The sequence below is a fragment of the Argopecten irradians genome, chromosome 8 (genome assembly GCF_041381155.1).
Source record: "Argopecten irradians isolate NY chromosome 8, Ai_NY, whole genome shotgun sequence".
Classification (NCBI taxonomy): Eukaryota; Metazoa; Mollusca; class Bivalvia; order Pectinida; family Pectinidae; genus Argopecten; species Argopecten irradians.
The window spans coordinates 18,117,560-18,132,061 of NC_091141.1; the positions used below are offsets into that span (position 1 = coordinate 18,117,560).

The following is a 14,502-nucleotide window of genomic DNA, read 5'->3' on the forward strand; positions in this document are numbered from 1 at the left end:
AATCTACTGTTACATCTAATCCGGAATAGCATTATAGAAAACACCATACCTGGAATGGCACAGAAGACACAAGGTTGACATTAGCCTGTTTCCATGCCTGACCCTGAGTTCCTGTACGGTTGAAGACAACAGAGCTATAATGGACACCAGTCTTCATGTAAACATTGAGTTTACCGATGTGGTCACCATACATGTTATACCAGAAGGTGAAACATTGTGGAACATTGGTAGTTGTCACAGGAACTGTGGGACTGATCAATCGAGCCTTGTCGCCACGACGTCTTGGCGGAGACGTCTCAATGTAGTAATAGTATCCAGAGCCTGTAAAATGTTATAATGTTAATACTGTAAAATACCCAATAATATTGTTATAATATCAATACTGTCAAATATTCAATAATATTGTTATAACACTAATAACATCAAATTTTAAATTATACTGTTATAGTATTAATACCGTAATATGTCGAATAAAATTGTTATAATATTAATACTGTCAAATGGTTAATAATACTGTTATAGTATTCATACTGTCAAAGGTTGAATAATACAATTATATTATTAATACTGTCAAATGTTAAATGATACTGATATAGTATTAATACTGTCAAATGTTAAATAATATTGTTATAGTATTAATACTGTCAAATGTTAAATAATATTGTTATAATGTTAAAACTGTCAAATGTTCAACACTGCTGTTGTAATATTGAGAGATAAAGGATCTCACATGTATTGTCACATTACGTATCCACAACTGTAAGAATATTTTACACTACTATTATTTATGGAAATAGACAAAAAAATCCATTTCATAGCAAAATCAGGAATGAATGTAACGTAATGTAGCAAAGTCAAATTTTGATTATGACGTCATTATTACCTATGAGGTCACACTCGTTTTGTTACAGAGGCGTATCTTATTATATGGCCGTCTGACATGGTGATATATGCCAGTTATGTCATGACTGTTATCATTAAAACATTGGTTTATACATCTCTTCACTAACCTGTGTGATCTGACCGTGGACCGGTGCCCACAGAATTGGTGGAGCCAGATTTCCTCGACCAATCAAATGTGTCAGTTGTTTTATCCTGAGTCCAACCACAAGGTCCAGTATCAAAGTTACACACAAAGGATCCAGGAGCTGAAGTAAGGACCATATTATGATATAATTAGGATGTTTGAGCTGTAGCAAGGGCCATATGCTAACATAATAAGGATTCTAAAGCTGAAGTTAGGACCATAATCGTAATGTTATAATTAGGATCCTGGGGCTGAAGTAAAGACCATATAATGTTATAATTAGGATCTCCCAGAGTTAAAGTAAGGGCCATATAATGTTATAATTAAGATCTTGGGGCTGATGTAAGGACCATATAATGTTATAATTAAGATCATAGAGCTGACGTAAAGACCATATAATGTTATAATTAGGATCTTGGGACTTAAGTTTATCATGCTACAATTAGGATCCTGGTGCTGTAGTAAGGGCCATATGTGCATATAATGTTATAATTAGGATCCTTGAGCTGACGGAAGGACCATATAATGTTATAATTATGATTTTAGGGCTAAAGTAATGACAGAGAGAGATGGACAGACAGTATTGATGTCCATAGCACAAGTATATAATTTGAAATTTCCATCCAATCGGCGTCTCCATAAAAATTGAATTTGTCTTTTTCATCTGATGAAAATAATCATACTTGCATGACAAGTTGACAGTATAGTTGGAACGCATTTGCCTTTCATTGAACTTGAGGAAAATGATGAAAATAATCGAGTTAGGTTTTATTTGCTATATTAAAGTTGACGTGTAGATCTGACCTGGTGTAGTGGCTGGGGTGGTAGAACCAGTCGGTGGCATCGTTCCAGTCTGATTGGCAGGTTGAGCCTCACTCGGGAGCACTGAAGCAAAAAATTACACTGTAGTTATACAGCGGCGTATGAAACGGTGGGACAGGGGGCGATCTCGCGTGCTTTTCGCCGACAGTTTTGGGGTGGATATCGCAATTGATGAATAGTTCTTAGAAGCATATCGGCCAATCAAAGTACAGCAAAAACCCGAAAACATACAATAAATGTATATATCGTGTTATTATGTTACAATATAGATGAATATGGTGTTATAATGTTACGATATAAATCAATATGGTATTCGTTTTAAGTAAACATGCTAATTGGTAGATAATACTCACCACCACACAAGGTGTTAGAAATAAGCAGGTCGTCTATAGCAATGTCTCCCGCCACTCCATTCCCTCTGATACCCTCTATTACAATCTGTTGAACATAAAAGATCATAGCACTGACAAAACAATCCATATATAGCTAGAACTGTGAGTTAATTGATAACTAATCAAAAAAATGGAAGATAGGCACACTAAAGAAAGTAAAGAAGGTCTGCAAGTACCAAAAGAAAACTGAAAACGTAACCAGTACTGCCAGGACTGTCCAATAATCAAAGTGCTGTAAGTACTACAAAGCAGTTATTAATCAAAGTACTGAAGGTACTCAAATACAGTCGTTGATCAAAGTACTGAAGGTACTTCAAAACAGTACCCTACAACATTCATTAATAAAAGTACGGAAGGTACTATAGATAACTTATCATTGTAGCAGTTTTGCTATATTTGAAATTAAATTAATGTTGATATCATAACTCTAAGAAATATCAAAACATTTAAAGCAGTAGTCATATTAAAGTTTTACATACATTTAACATTAATCAGAGATTGCGTTTGAGTCAAATCCAACCTTATTTCAAAATACAATTTTCTTAGCAACACATTTATAAGTCTAATCAATGCATATGGTAAGTTGTCTCCCTGCTATCTATTTCTTTTCTTATTGAAAAATCCGAATTATTTATAATTATGTTATATACTAAACTATATTATTATTTATAACAATTATCTATTTAGAACGAACGTTTATAAATCAGTCGCAATGAAAAGAAAGTGATGCAAGTTTGTTTAAAAATAAAATGAATATGAATAAAATGTTGTTTTAGAAAAAAACTAAAATATCCACACCAAACAAAAATCATATGATAATTAATTCTCAAGTTTTCATCGTAACTACCAGGTCTGCTTGTTTGTTGCAATGCCATACATATATAAATAAATCCTTTCAAGCTGGGAAAATATTATTCACTGTGAAAAAACAGGATTGTTATGCTGGGAACTGTTTATAATTGACGTATAATTGAGTATAACTATGTACTGTTATGTTCTACATATGTTACAAGGTGTACCTTGTAGGCTGCTGTCGACACTAATGGTGCCTGGCCGTTTATCCACTTGTTTCCATGGTCGCCACTTAGAGACCAAATTGTTTTGTTTCCACCACTGATATAACTAATGTACACAGCCAGGGTTCCAATATCGTGACCATTCATATTATACCAGAAACTGAAGCAGCCAGCATTTGTAGGGTTGAAGTTCTGACTTAGTAACCATGTACGATCCCCTTGTTTCCGTGGAGCTGATGCCTCTAAGTACAGGTATTTACCTAAACAGATTCCAAACCATTCAATTCCATTATTATTTAATCTGATGTACAATGTATTTCTCCCTTTATTTCAAATTTTCCTCAATATTGAATCATCAAATTTAAATTATTTGAATTACAAAACTTAATGTTGGAAATAACTATGATTATTAACTGAACATATAAAAGTACTGAGTTACGCTGAGAACTGGCGTTTATTGCGACTTCATTCTGACCTGCTGATGTGCCGAGAGTATGATCTATTGATGGTCCAGTACCACGAGAGGTTGTAGAACCGGCCTTCTGCCTCCAGTCAAAGTCATCGCCAGAGTGGGCATTACTCCACGTACACAGACCTTTCTCAAAGGTGCACGCTCCTACAGAAATATAGATACCAACAGTAATAGCATAATCTAAACAACGATACTAAGAAACAGTGACAACAATTTGCTGTGGTCAAAATGGTCTTCCTATCGTGAGCCATGACTGTAATGAAGACAAAGAACTGGAAAATGGTATTTGTATAACAGTTTGCCAAAAACAAAAAATAGAAAGCATTGCAGATGTATTAATGACTAACCTTGTGAAACACAGGCACCATTACTGATTTGAATGTCGTCCAAGGCAATATCACTTAGGTATCCTCTTCCTCGCACACCTTCAAACACCACCTGTTAATGCAAATGTTTCAGTCTCATTTCATATCCGTTTCTTCGAATTACAGTGAATATGCCAAATTAAGATTACATAGTCTCAATAAGAAGCAATGCTAAATTAACATATATCAGTTTACCTGATATGGCAGCGATAGGCGACTGGATTGTAAAGTCACCTGGGCTACATTCCATTGATTTCCTTGGTTACCATTCTTTGTCCAAATAGCATTGCCAATAGCATTCTGAACCTTCAACTGAAACACAATACATGTTTGTTATCATCAACCACAAGGAAAATCATCAGAAAAAAAACAAGAATAATACTACAGATTTTATCATTTTAAAGATTAAAGCTAAAACAGGTCAGGTAAAACACCTTTCGGTGAAGGTATTGTAGCAGAGTGTCTGATGCATTGGTCAACAGTGTATAACCTTCTAACTGTTAAAACAACAGTAAAGACAATTTGTGACGACATAAGTACCTTGAGGTTGAGAGAGCCTATCTGACTACCGTACATATGGTAGTAGAACTGTACACACTGGGCAGTGTTGGTTGCACTGTACAATGGGGAGATAATTCTAGCTTTGTTATTTGGTCGGCGTGGGTTGGAAGATTCGATGTAGATATAGTGACCTGTTAAAAAAAGAAAACGTTTTAGTATTTGTTATTTCCTATTACAAAACCGGCCACCGCTATGAATATTGGAGGATTCTATTAATGTTGCTAAATTATTTCTAAAAAACAAAGGATTCTAAAAATTGACAGTTTCTCATTTCAATTGAAATTAAATATCTTAATGTTATCACTTAAAAAGCAAAAGTACAATATTATTCCTCAACACCACCGAGACTGCCATTGAAGTCATTATGTGAATTTCTAAGCAATGAATGTTTTAAATTTCATGTAAATAACATTATATTTCCCATTCGCATATCTAGGACCATCATTCAATTTCCAGACTTATGTTTTTTATATTAGTTATAATTTAGATGAAATTTACCTCACTCTTCTCTCTTACCTAATTACAGATGTATTAAGAATTTGCGCTTGCATACATTTCAATAATACGTCGCATCCACTCAAAAAAAATTATATACAATGAAGTTAATTTGAATTAATTTCAACAACTGTTTATAAATATATCAAGGGGAACAACTCTTACATAAAATAGTCAGAAGTGAGACTTTCATTCCGTTTCATTCTAATATTCGAGAAAAAAAAACCAACACATTTACTCATAAGGAACACCATATTTACATATTTCGTTATTTACATGTATTACTGAAGAAAAAAAATGAAGAAAAAAAGAAAAAGAAATATTAGCACAATTTATTTTAAGTGTGAGAAATGAGAAGAAATAAAATACATTTTGAATATCAAAAATAAATATTTTATATTTAATAACATACATGTTCAATTCAACCAGATACAACCGTGCACATATGTGACAAAATTGAGTTCATTATGTCTAATTGCCTTATGAACTTTGTCTAAATGTAAATATTTCTGACCGCAACTGACCATAAGATGTCCCAAAAGTATGATCTGCTGTTGGTCCTGTATTAGTAGTGGCTGTCCGTCCACTCTGTCTGGTCCAGTCAAAGTCATCAGTATTATCCTGGGTATAGCCACACAAGTTTGTATCCTCAAAATTACATAATTTAGCATTCGTAGAGCCTACAATATAATAAAATTATCAGTATTATCCTGGGTATAGCCACACAAGTTTGTATCCTCAAAATTACATAATTTAGCATTCGTAGAGACTACAATATAATAAAATTATCAGTATTATCCTAGGTATAGCTACACAAGTTTATATCCTCAAAATTAAATAATTTAGCATTTGTATAGCCTACAGTATAATGAAATTATCAGTATTATCCTTGGGATAGTCACACAAGTTTGTATCCTCAAAACTACATGATTTAGCATTCTTAAAGCCTCAAAGGTAGAGATCTAACTGTACGTAGAGTACTATGTATATATGTGTATCATATTTCAAAATAATTTACAGTTCGCTTTTGTGACAATGATATATTATCAATCAACATCATAGATGTAATAATCATGATAGTAGTCAATGAATGTGTCAGTACGAATTGATAAGCAATACTTATCTTAATTTCCATATAATAATAGTAAGGATTTATATTGCAAGTGATCTACCTGAACAGCTTCCTATTGTAAGGGAAATGTCATCAATAGCGATATCCCCGAGGTAGGAGACCCCTCTGCTAGCTTCCATAACGACCTAAAACACATACAGCTTGCATAAACGTAATATATATGTAAATAAGTACATATTGATATAATATATACCGATAATATCTTATTGATAAATGCATACTATGTCCATTACAAGTTCCTCCATCTATCACACCGTATTGATAATAAGGATTATGATTATGAGGTAATATGATATCATTGGTTTTTTAATATGTAAAATTACGGAACCAGAGTTCATACTAGTGCCTTTCTAAAATTGGAATACAGTGAAACCCCAATAATCTGAGCATTAACGTTTCCAGCCCAAACTGTTGGATTTCGTTTACTTAGTCATTTTTTCAATCAGTTTCCAGATATTTCAGCTTTCCAGAGAATTGACGTCCAGGCTATCCCACTGCATTTGCTTTGTCCACATATATGGTGTAACTTACTGAAAAATTTCCCTGGACAGCGACGGGGACCTGTGCCGGCTTCCAGGCATTGCCCTGTGTGCCTTGTTTAGTCCAGACGGGTGTCCCGAGGGAGCTACCACGCATCAAATACACACTGAGGCTATTGATGTGAGCCCCGAACATATGGTACCAAAAGTTCAGACACATTGGTCCATTTCCTTGGATTGGGGGGCTTATAAGTCTCGCCTTGTCGCCATTCTTCCGTGGGGAACTTGTCTCGATAAACATATAGTATCCATCTGTGATAGAACAATATGTTATTATTGTAAGGTAAATGAAATGGGGCAAAACAAAACGTATATCATAGTGACCATGGAATACAGCATACGTACGTCCAGTAGTGTGGTCGCTAACTGGTCCTGTGTTGGCAGATGATGTGCGTCCTCTCTGTCGTGTCCAGTCAAATTGGTCATCATGTGCCTGGGTCCAGCCACAAGTCCCAGATTCAAAGTCACAGCCGGCGACTGGCGGATCTAAATCAAGAAATTAAGAATATATGTCCAATACGCTTTCTATTCCATCGGGCAGTGATATTATACACTTCCAAAGAGAGTGAAATGTTTCTGTTTTTGTGTAACAAGAGCAAGACAAACTGCAACTTTAACCTCGAGTACGTGTTTTATGCGTGTGCTGAACTCGACCTAATGATCATCGTAGTTGGAAGTTTGCTTGCGGTCATATTTATATTATGTTAACCCTGGTTTTGAGACAATTTTAATATTTATTTGACTAAATAGTTCAAATTATTTTGTTTTTAATTTTTAAAAAAGCAACAAAAATTGGTACTGCTACGTAAATAAAAAGTGAGTAAGGCAGGGAAATCTCTAGCCTCGTAGGATATACATGACAACATCAAAATAGCGAATGTCCTCCTTGGGTAGAAATTTCTCATTCCTACCTCAAGGTAGAGAAAAATCTTTTAAATCTTAAGATATGAATCTGAACAAATTCCTCTTTTTAGAGTTGTGGACTTTTAAATTACTGAACTCATAGTTATATGTCTTATTTCCATGCATAAGTACATGCCAACAGGTTGCTCACACGATTTTTTAATCACTGTAACATTGCATGGTACTACACTACATAAAAAACTGTAACCTTTAGTTATTTTACATTGATTGCAAAAAAAGTTATATAACTTATACAAATATATTTTGGTGACTCGAATGTAAGTGCACGATAAGTCTTATAGTGGGAGGAAACCAGAATGTCCACAGAAAACCTTTGATCTTTTCATTCATGTGCCAGCTATCGAACCTCGGCCGGATAGATGATAGGCGAGCGGCTAAACCACCACACCACTCGACCACCCTTGGTAGTACAAAGGTATATGTTAACATCTTTTTTTGGGTTGGATAGTACTTACTGTGTGTAGTAGCTGGAGTGGTGGGAGGAGTAGTAGGGGGTGTGGTCAGGTTGGGAGGGGCAGCTTTAGCTGGTGCCAAGCCACACAAGCCACTTGTGAATTTTAGGTCGTCCAAGGCAGCGTCTCCAGTTATCCTTCCCTTCACAACAGCCTCAATCAGAATCTACAGGGAAAACAATTGAAACTTTCATTTGCACTTACTAAATCTTATGTCAGAGAAAGTTTATACAAAAAATCACTCCTGATCAACTCAGAGATTTGGCTTGCAGAGCCATAAAAAGTTTAACCGACTAAAATACACAGGAAAAGTTATTTATACTTAAAAACAGCATTTTTCACCCTCTACAGGACACTTACCCTGTAGCTTTGTGAAGTAGTAACAGAAAACTGGGCAGCATGCCAACTGTTTCCTTGGTTACCAGTAAGTGACCACATCAGGCTTATAGACGAGTTTTGTACCAGATACATGTTCAGAGTTCCCATGTTGGAGCCGAACATATGGTACCAGAACTGAAAACACTGTGTTCCGTGTCCAGTGGCAGGAAGTGACTCACTCTGTAGTTGGGCCTTCTGGCCTGGTGAGCGCGGACTGCTGGTCTCAATGTAAATGTATCTTCCTGACCTGTTGTTTAGGGTGTGGTCATAAGTTGGACCTGTTTGACCACTGGGAGTGCGACCTTGCCGGATGGACCAATCAAAATCGTCGGTCTTGAGGTTAGACCATGAGCAAAAATTGCCTTTGTCAAAACTGCAAGCACCTAAAATACAAAACAATTTAATCAATTTCTGTTGATTTAAAATCTTTGTCGAAACACATCATTTAAGGAAAAAATGCCTTCAAGAATAAAGAATATGACTTACCAGCGCCTCCACATGATCCTACAGTGACATGGACATCATCTATAGCAATGTCTCCAGCATACCCATTTCCTACAATCCCTTCAAAGACAATCTACAACAACACAACTCATTGAGATACAAATTTAAATAATTCAATTTAATCAAATATACAACCAACACAGAGCAATCTGCATGAGAAAACAACTCTTATTTGATGAAGAGTATTGAACTTACCTGGAAAGCTTGTGATGATGTGACAGTAACTTGCCCCGTGCTCCACTGGTTGCCTTGGTTACCGTGCCGTGTCCAGATCGGTTGACCCAATGTGGATCCCACCTTTGAGTACAGGTTTAAGGCTCCTATGTTCCTACCATACATATGGTACCAAAACGACACACATGCTGGTCCAGTAGTATAGGAGGTTACAGGCGACATGAGACGAGCTTTCTGATTGGGCGTTTGTGGTCGTGAGGTCTCTATGTACATATAGTTTCCTGTACATAAAAAAGGACAGAACAATCAGTACAAACAATCCACTGCGACTGTCCAATTCGGACTGAAATATTAATGTCATTCCTTTAATGTAAGCACAACAAATTCCTTCAAATCGCATTCTAACCATGAAGGGCAAGAACCCCAAACTCATTAACACGAAACGTGAAGGGGAATATCCCCAATGAATAATAAAATCTTACCAGACGTTGTGCCTGATGTGTGGTCACTGAAAGGTCCAGTGTTTGCCGACCCAGTTTTGCCGTGGTTCCTTGTCCAGTCAAAGTTATCTGATTTATCTTGGGTGTAACCACATATAGTGCTAGACTCAAAATCACACGACAAAAGTCCAATATTGTTACTCGTTGAGTTTGTTTGTCCTGAAAATGTGATATAGTAAACGCGTACGTAAAAGTATTTATCCACTAAAAATCAAATCTTAGACATATCTTACATCTTATTTCATTTGAGTAAAATTGAATAGCAATTTCATTAATAAAGTATAGTCTTTAAGATACAGACAGAAATCACTATATGTTTCAATATCAGTTACACGTACCAGAACATGGCCCTGCAGTTAAGCTGATATCATCTACAGCTATATCTCCTTGGTAACCGGTACCACGTGACGCCTCAAGTACGACCTGTCACAAAAATCACACACTTATATCATCACAAGGTCACTTTAAGACACTAAAGACACACTTATATCATCACAGGGTCACTTGAACAGACCTTCAGCACACTCATATTATCACATGGTCACCATAAGACACCAACAACATGATACATCAAAAATATTTTGTTGGTTGCATTTCCCAATAATGACACTTAAAATAAGTGTTTCTCTGTTTTTGACATCTCTTTGACCTATCAATTGAACTGGCAGACAGTGACAGTGAGAAAGACTCGCCTGTAAAGCGCCTGTCCCTGTCAGCGTGAATTGACTTCTGCGCCATGCACTTCCTTGGTTTCCTGTTCTCTTCCACACCGGTTGTCCTAAGGACCTAATGTTGGTGGTCGCATAAATATTCAGACTGCCAACCTGTGCCCCATACATGGTGTACCAAAACGTCACACACTTCTGCTGGCCACTGGTCATCTGGGTGACTGGACTGACCAAACGTGCTTTATTGCCTTGAGCTTTTCCTGATACCTCCGTGTAGATATAGTACCCACCTGACGACAGAGTGACACACGGTATTACATTGGTCCACTATTATAAAACCTATATCAATGTTACAGGGGACTTGATAAAACCTAGCAGAGTACAGAGTAAGAATAACTTCCCATAGCTAATTCCACACAAATTCCGAAACTGTGCATTACAACTTCTTATTGAAAATTTGGGCAACAATGTAATTTTCTTAACTGTAAGCCGCTACTACCCTTTAATTGAGATCATGCCAACAGAATGTGCTTCTCCTTTGTTTACATGGTAAATTTTGATAAAGCTTGTGAGGAGTCAAATTTTATACATTCATATGTTACGACAATTGATCAAAATTGATCTAATAGCTAACAAGTTATTGGTTATTTTATATATAGTGATCTGATTACCATGGCAACCAAATGTTCAGCAAAATCAAACCAAAATGTACAGCTACATATGGTCTCATTACTGCTATGAAATGTTATGATAATTGAGTCGTCTGGAATTAACTTTATACCTGTATACTGACTTTGCTGCCATGATAACTTTCGGCAAACGAACACCTGTATATACATCTGCACATGTTACCCCAAATCGGTGCTAAGACTCATTGAAATTCTACAGAATTCTACAGTTCTATTGTAATTCCTACAGACAGAGGTAGTGTAAAATTGAATTCCGGCAAATGTATTGAAATATAAATTTGCACCACTTACTGCCAGTGGTATGATCCGAGTTTGGTCCAGTACCGGCAGAAGTTGTACGACCACGTTGTCTGGTCCAGTCTAACTGGTCTGATTGGTCCTGTGTCCATCCACAAAGGTCATAGGTAAAGTCACAGGAAAAGTTACTGCCTCCTGTCAAAATATACACAAGGAGAGGAGAGGTTACAGGTTATATGTAAATCAAGAATTGCTAGTGCCTGATATCCTTTAAAATAGCATATACTAGAAAAACACATACCTGTTGGTTTCGCTGTAGACAATGGGCGAGTTGTTGATTTTGTTGACAAAGTTGAGGTGGGTGTGGTCTGACTTGAGGCTGTATTAGTTGCTGGTGCTTGGGTGACCGTTGGTATAGCCAGCCTTGGCGTAACTACAAAGATTTAATATAAAACATAATCTGACGAAAAATAAATATTAGGTCATTGCAGAAGGAGTTATACCTTTGCCTCATTGTAACTTCTTCATGATAAAATTCTGTGATTACTTACGCTGGCAGGCCTGAGCATTATCGAAAGTCACATCATCAACAGCTATATGTCCAACATTACTGGAACCTCTTATTGCCTCAAATATCACCTACAAGCAACATGAAATCATAATAACACCATATCATCAACATCTACGTGTGCATCATTTCTGGAATGTACATTTTAACCCGAGGAAGACGGCGTAATTAATCAGGACTGCATGTTCCTTTTCAAGCTGAGGGGAAATAGAATTTAAAGGAATTTAAAATGGAATAAAGGATTTGACAAAGGGAAAATATCTTTGTGGTAGTATATTAGTGTTCTAGTTCTGTAAACAGGCTGACAGGAGATGTATGAAGTAAACAGATATCACTGACGTTATAGACTTACAGAAAAGCTAGTATTCTGGTCCTGTAAAGGGACAATGCCTTGGAACCACTGGTTCTGTTGACTGCCGGACAGCTCCCACAATGGTTTAGGGTTAGATGTGGTGGTGCTGCTCCACACTCGCAGTGTACCAATGTTACTGCCGTAGACATTGTACCAGAAGTACATACACTTGTGAGTATGTGCACTAAGACTCTCGCTCACAAGTTTGGCATCGTATCCAGGATGGTTTGGGTTGGAGGACTCAAGGTAGGCATATTGTCCTAAACAAATCAAACTTACATTTTACACGGACGTTTCATAATCCAAGTGTGTTGATCCATTCTTTACATACCACTGTAAGGCATTGTGTACAACCATTCCGAATACTTACCGTTACCACCAGTGTGGTCAGGAAATGCAGTCATGAAGGAGTTGGAGGTTGTACTGCTCCCCAATGTCCAGTCAAACTGATCCCCAGACTTGGCATTAGTCCAGGTACAGAAACCCCCGTCAAAGTTACAAGCACCTGTAAAAGGCATAAGAATGTAAGAAATCATTCAGAATGTTACAAGCATTAGTATAAGATATAAAGACAATTTATTAAATAGTCAAAGATATAGACAAAAGTGAGAGGTAAATAACTAAAAGAAAGAATTTAATGCTGTTAAACCATGACATATTTTCATTTTTCCTAACCTTCTGAAAGACAGGCTCCACTTGAGATGGAGAAGTCATCAATCGCGATATCCCCCCGATAACTGCTTCCTCTGATGCCTTCAAACACAATTTGGTACGGAGAGTTGGATTGACTAGCAACTGGAATGTTGACAGATGCAACTAACCACTGGTTACCACTGGAACCTGAATCAGGAAAATACAAATATTACTCAATAAGAGAAATTTACCTCACACTGGGTTATTCATTATACATGTTATACAGTGTAGGCAATTATCTTAAGGTAGCATGGCAGTTATTTGGCTTCAATATTTGACTTTTTTGAGTCTGTGTAAATACATTGAGGACCTGAGTGGGGTAATTTAATTACCTGACTTTGTCCATATTGGACTTCCCAGAGCTCTTTGAGTCTGGGTAAAACATTGAGGACCTGAGTGTGGAAGTTACCTGACTTGGTCCATATTGGACTTCCTAGAGCTCTTTGAGTCTGAGTAAAACATTGAGGACCTGAGTGTGGTAATTATCTGACTTGGTCCATATAGGACTTCCTAGAGCTCTTTGAGCCTGTGTAAATACACTGAGGACCTGAGTGTGGTAGTTACCTGACTTGGTCCATATTGGGCTTCCTAGGACTCCCCGAGCCATTTTATATACATTTAGGGCCTGGCCAGTATTAGCGCCAAACATGTGGTACCAGAACTTGAGACACACCGGTGTTGTGGGATTTTGATAGATGGGACTAATCAGGCGAGCTTTATTTCCTGGTTGTCGTCCAGATGCCTCAGTGTACATATAATGTCCTAAAAGATAATATGACCGTTAAAATATTTTAGATTAAAAACTAAAAACGTAGACCGAGTAAATGTATACATATTGTATGTGAAGATAGAACACATATGTAAATCCACATGTTACAGGTGAAGATATGTGAAAGTATCGGTGACTTAAAAAGAGCTGCAGCCAACAGTCTGTCTATTGTGGTTTTTACATATGGTTTTATATGAAATCTGTCAGACAGAACAATAATACAATACGGATGGTGGTGGTACAGATATCGTATTTTCATTGTTTCACCATTTCATTGACTGTGGTATAAATGGAGCTTTGAAGCTTATAACTTACACTAATTCTTAGATAAGTATGTTCATGTATTTGAAAACTTAATATATAGGCATTATAAGTTCCAAAAATGAACAATAAATACAGTTATCAATATATGGACAACTCAGTACATAGTATATAGATTATTTACCATTTAGCAACAAAGTGTCATTATCTTTCAAAGCAAAACTTGAAACATGATTGATGTCAAAGTCTAAAATTATGTTTGCAAATAGTGTCAAGCTGTTGTTTTTCATATCGGAATAGTCTCTATTACTTACCTCTAGATGTTCCATACGTGTGGTCATTTGATGGCCCAGTCCCGCTTGTGCCTGTCGAGCCACTACCCCTCGTCCAATCAAACTGGTCAGCATGACTTTGTTTGAATCCACAAATAGTTGTGGTTTCAAAATTACACGTCATCATAGAGCCTGTCAAAACAAATGCATTTCGCCATGGTCTTTAATAAAATGATATTG

At 36.6% G+C, this 14,502-nt stretch overlaps 2 protein-coding genes across 2 annotated transcripts in view; both read right to left on the reverse strand.

The window, feature by feature from the left end:
* LOC138329562 (MAM and LDL-receptor class A domain-containing protein 2-like) overlaps positions 1-9,857 on the reverse strand; it is a 112,874-nt gene extending 103,017 nt beyond the window's left edge. The window contains exons 1-18 of the mRNA XM_069276637.1: positions 9,736-9,857; positions 9,275-9,534; positions 9,062-9,152; positions 8,558-8,958; positions 8,201-8,363; positions 7,167-7,307; positions 6,814-7,073; positions 6,323-6,407; positions 5,675-5,830; positions 4,635-4,786; positions 4,290-4,406; positions 4,077-4,167; positions 3,733-3,873; positions 3,261-3,517; positions 2,203-2,287; positions 1,832-1,912; positions 1,011-1,148; positions 50-321 (exon numbers count right to left, since the gene is read on the reverse strand). Coding sequence (XP_069132738.1) covers positions 50-321; positions 1,011-1,148; positions 1,832-1,912; positions 2,203-2,287; positions 3,261-3,517; positions 3,733-3,873; positions 4,077-4,167; positions 4,290-4,406; positions 4,635-4,786; positions 5,675-5,830; positions 6,323-6,407; positions 6,814-7,073; positions 7,167-7,307; positions 8,201-8,363; positions 8,558-8,958; positions 9,062-9,152; positions 9,275-9,526 — 2,883 coding nt within the window. The 5' untranslated portion in view covers positions 9,527-9,534; positions 9,736-9,857. The remainder of the gene's footprint in view (positions 1-49; positions 322-1,010; positions 1,149-1,831; positions 1,913-2,202; positions 2,288-3,260; positions 3,518-3,732; positions 3,874-4,076; positions 4,168-4,289; positions 4,407-4,634; positions 4,787-5,674; positions 5,831-6,322; positions 6,408-6,813; positions 7,074-7,166; positions 7,308-8,200; positions 8,364-8,557; positions 8,959-9,061; positions 9,153-9,274; positions 9,535-9,735) is intronic.
* A 220-nt stretch (positions 9,858-10,077) lies between these two features.
* LOC138329759 (MAM and LDL-receptor class A domain-containing protein 1-like) lies at positions 10,078-14,448 on the reverse strand. Its single transcript, XM_069277048.1, has 10 exons — positions 14,305-14,448; positions 13,525-13,722; positions 12,943-13,107; positions 12,638-12,772; positions 12,268-12,527; positions 11,899-11,986; positions 11,649-11,780; positions 11,402-11,542; positions 10,446-10,711; positions 10,078-10,176 (listed from the first exon to the last, which is right to left on the reverse strand). The coding sequence occupies exons 1-10, from the start codon at positions 14,444-14,446 to the stop codon at positions 10,078-10,080; spliced, it is 1,626 nt and encodes a 541-aa protein (XP_069133149.1). The 5' UTR covers positions 14,447-14,448.
* Positions 14,449-14,502: the final 54 nt, after the last annotated feature.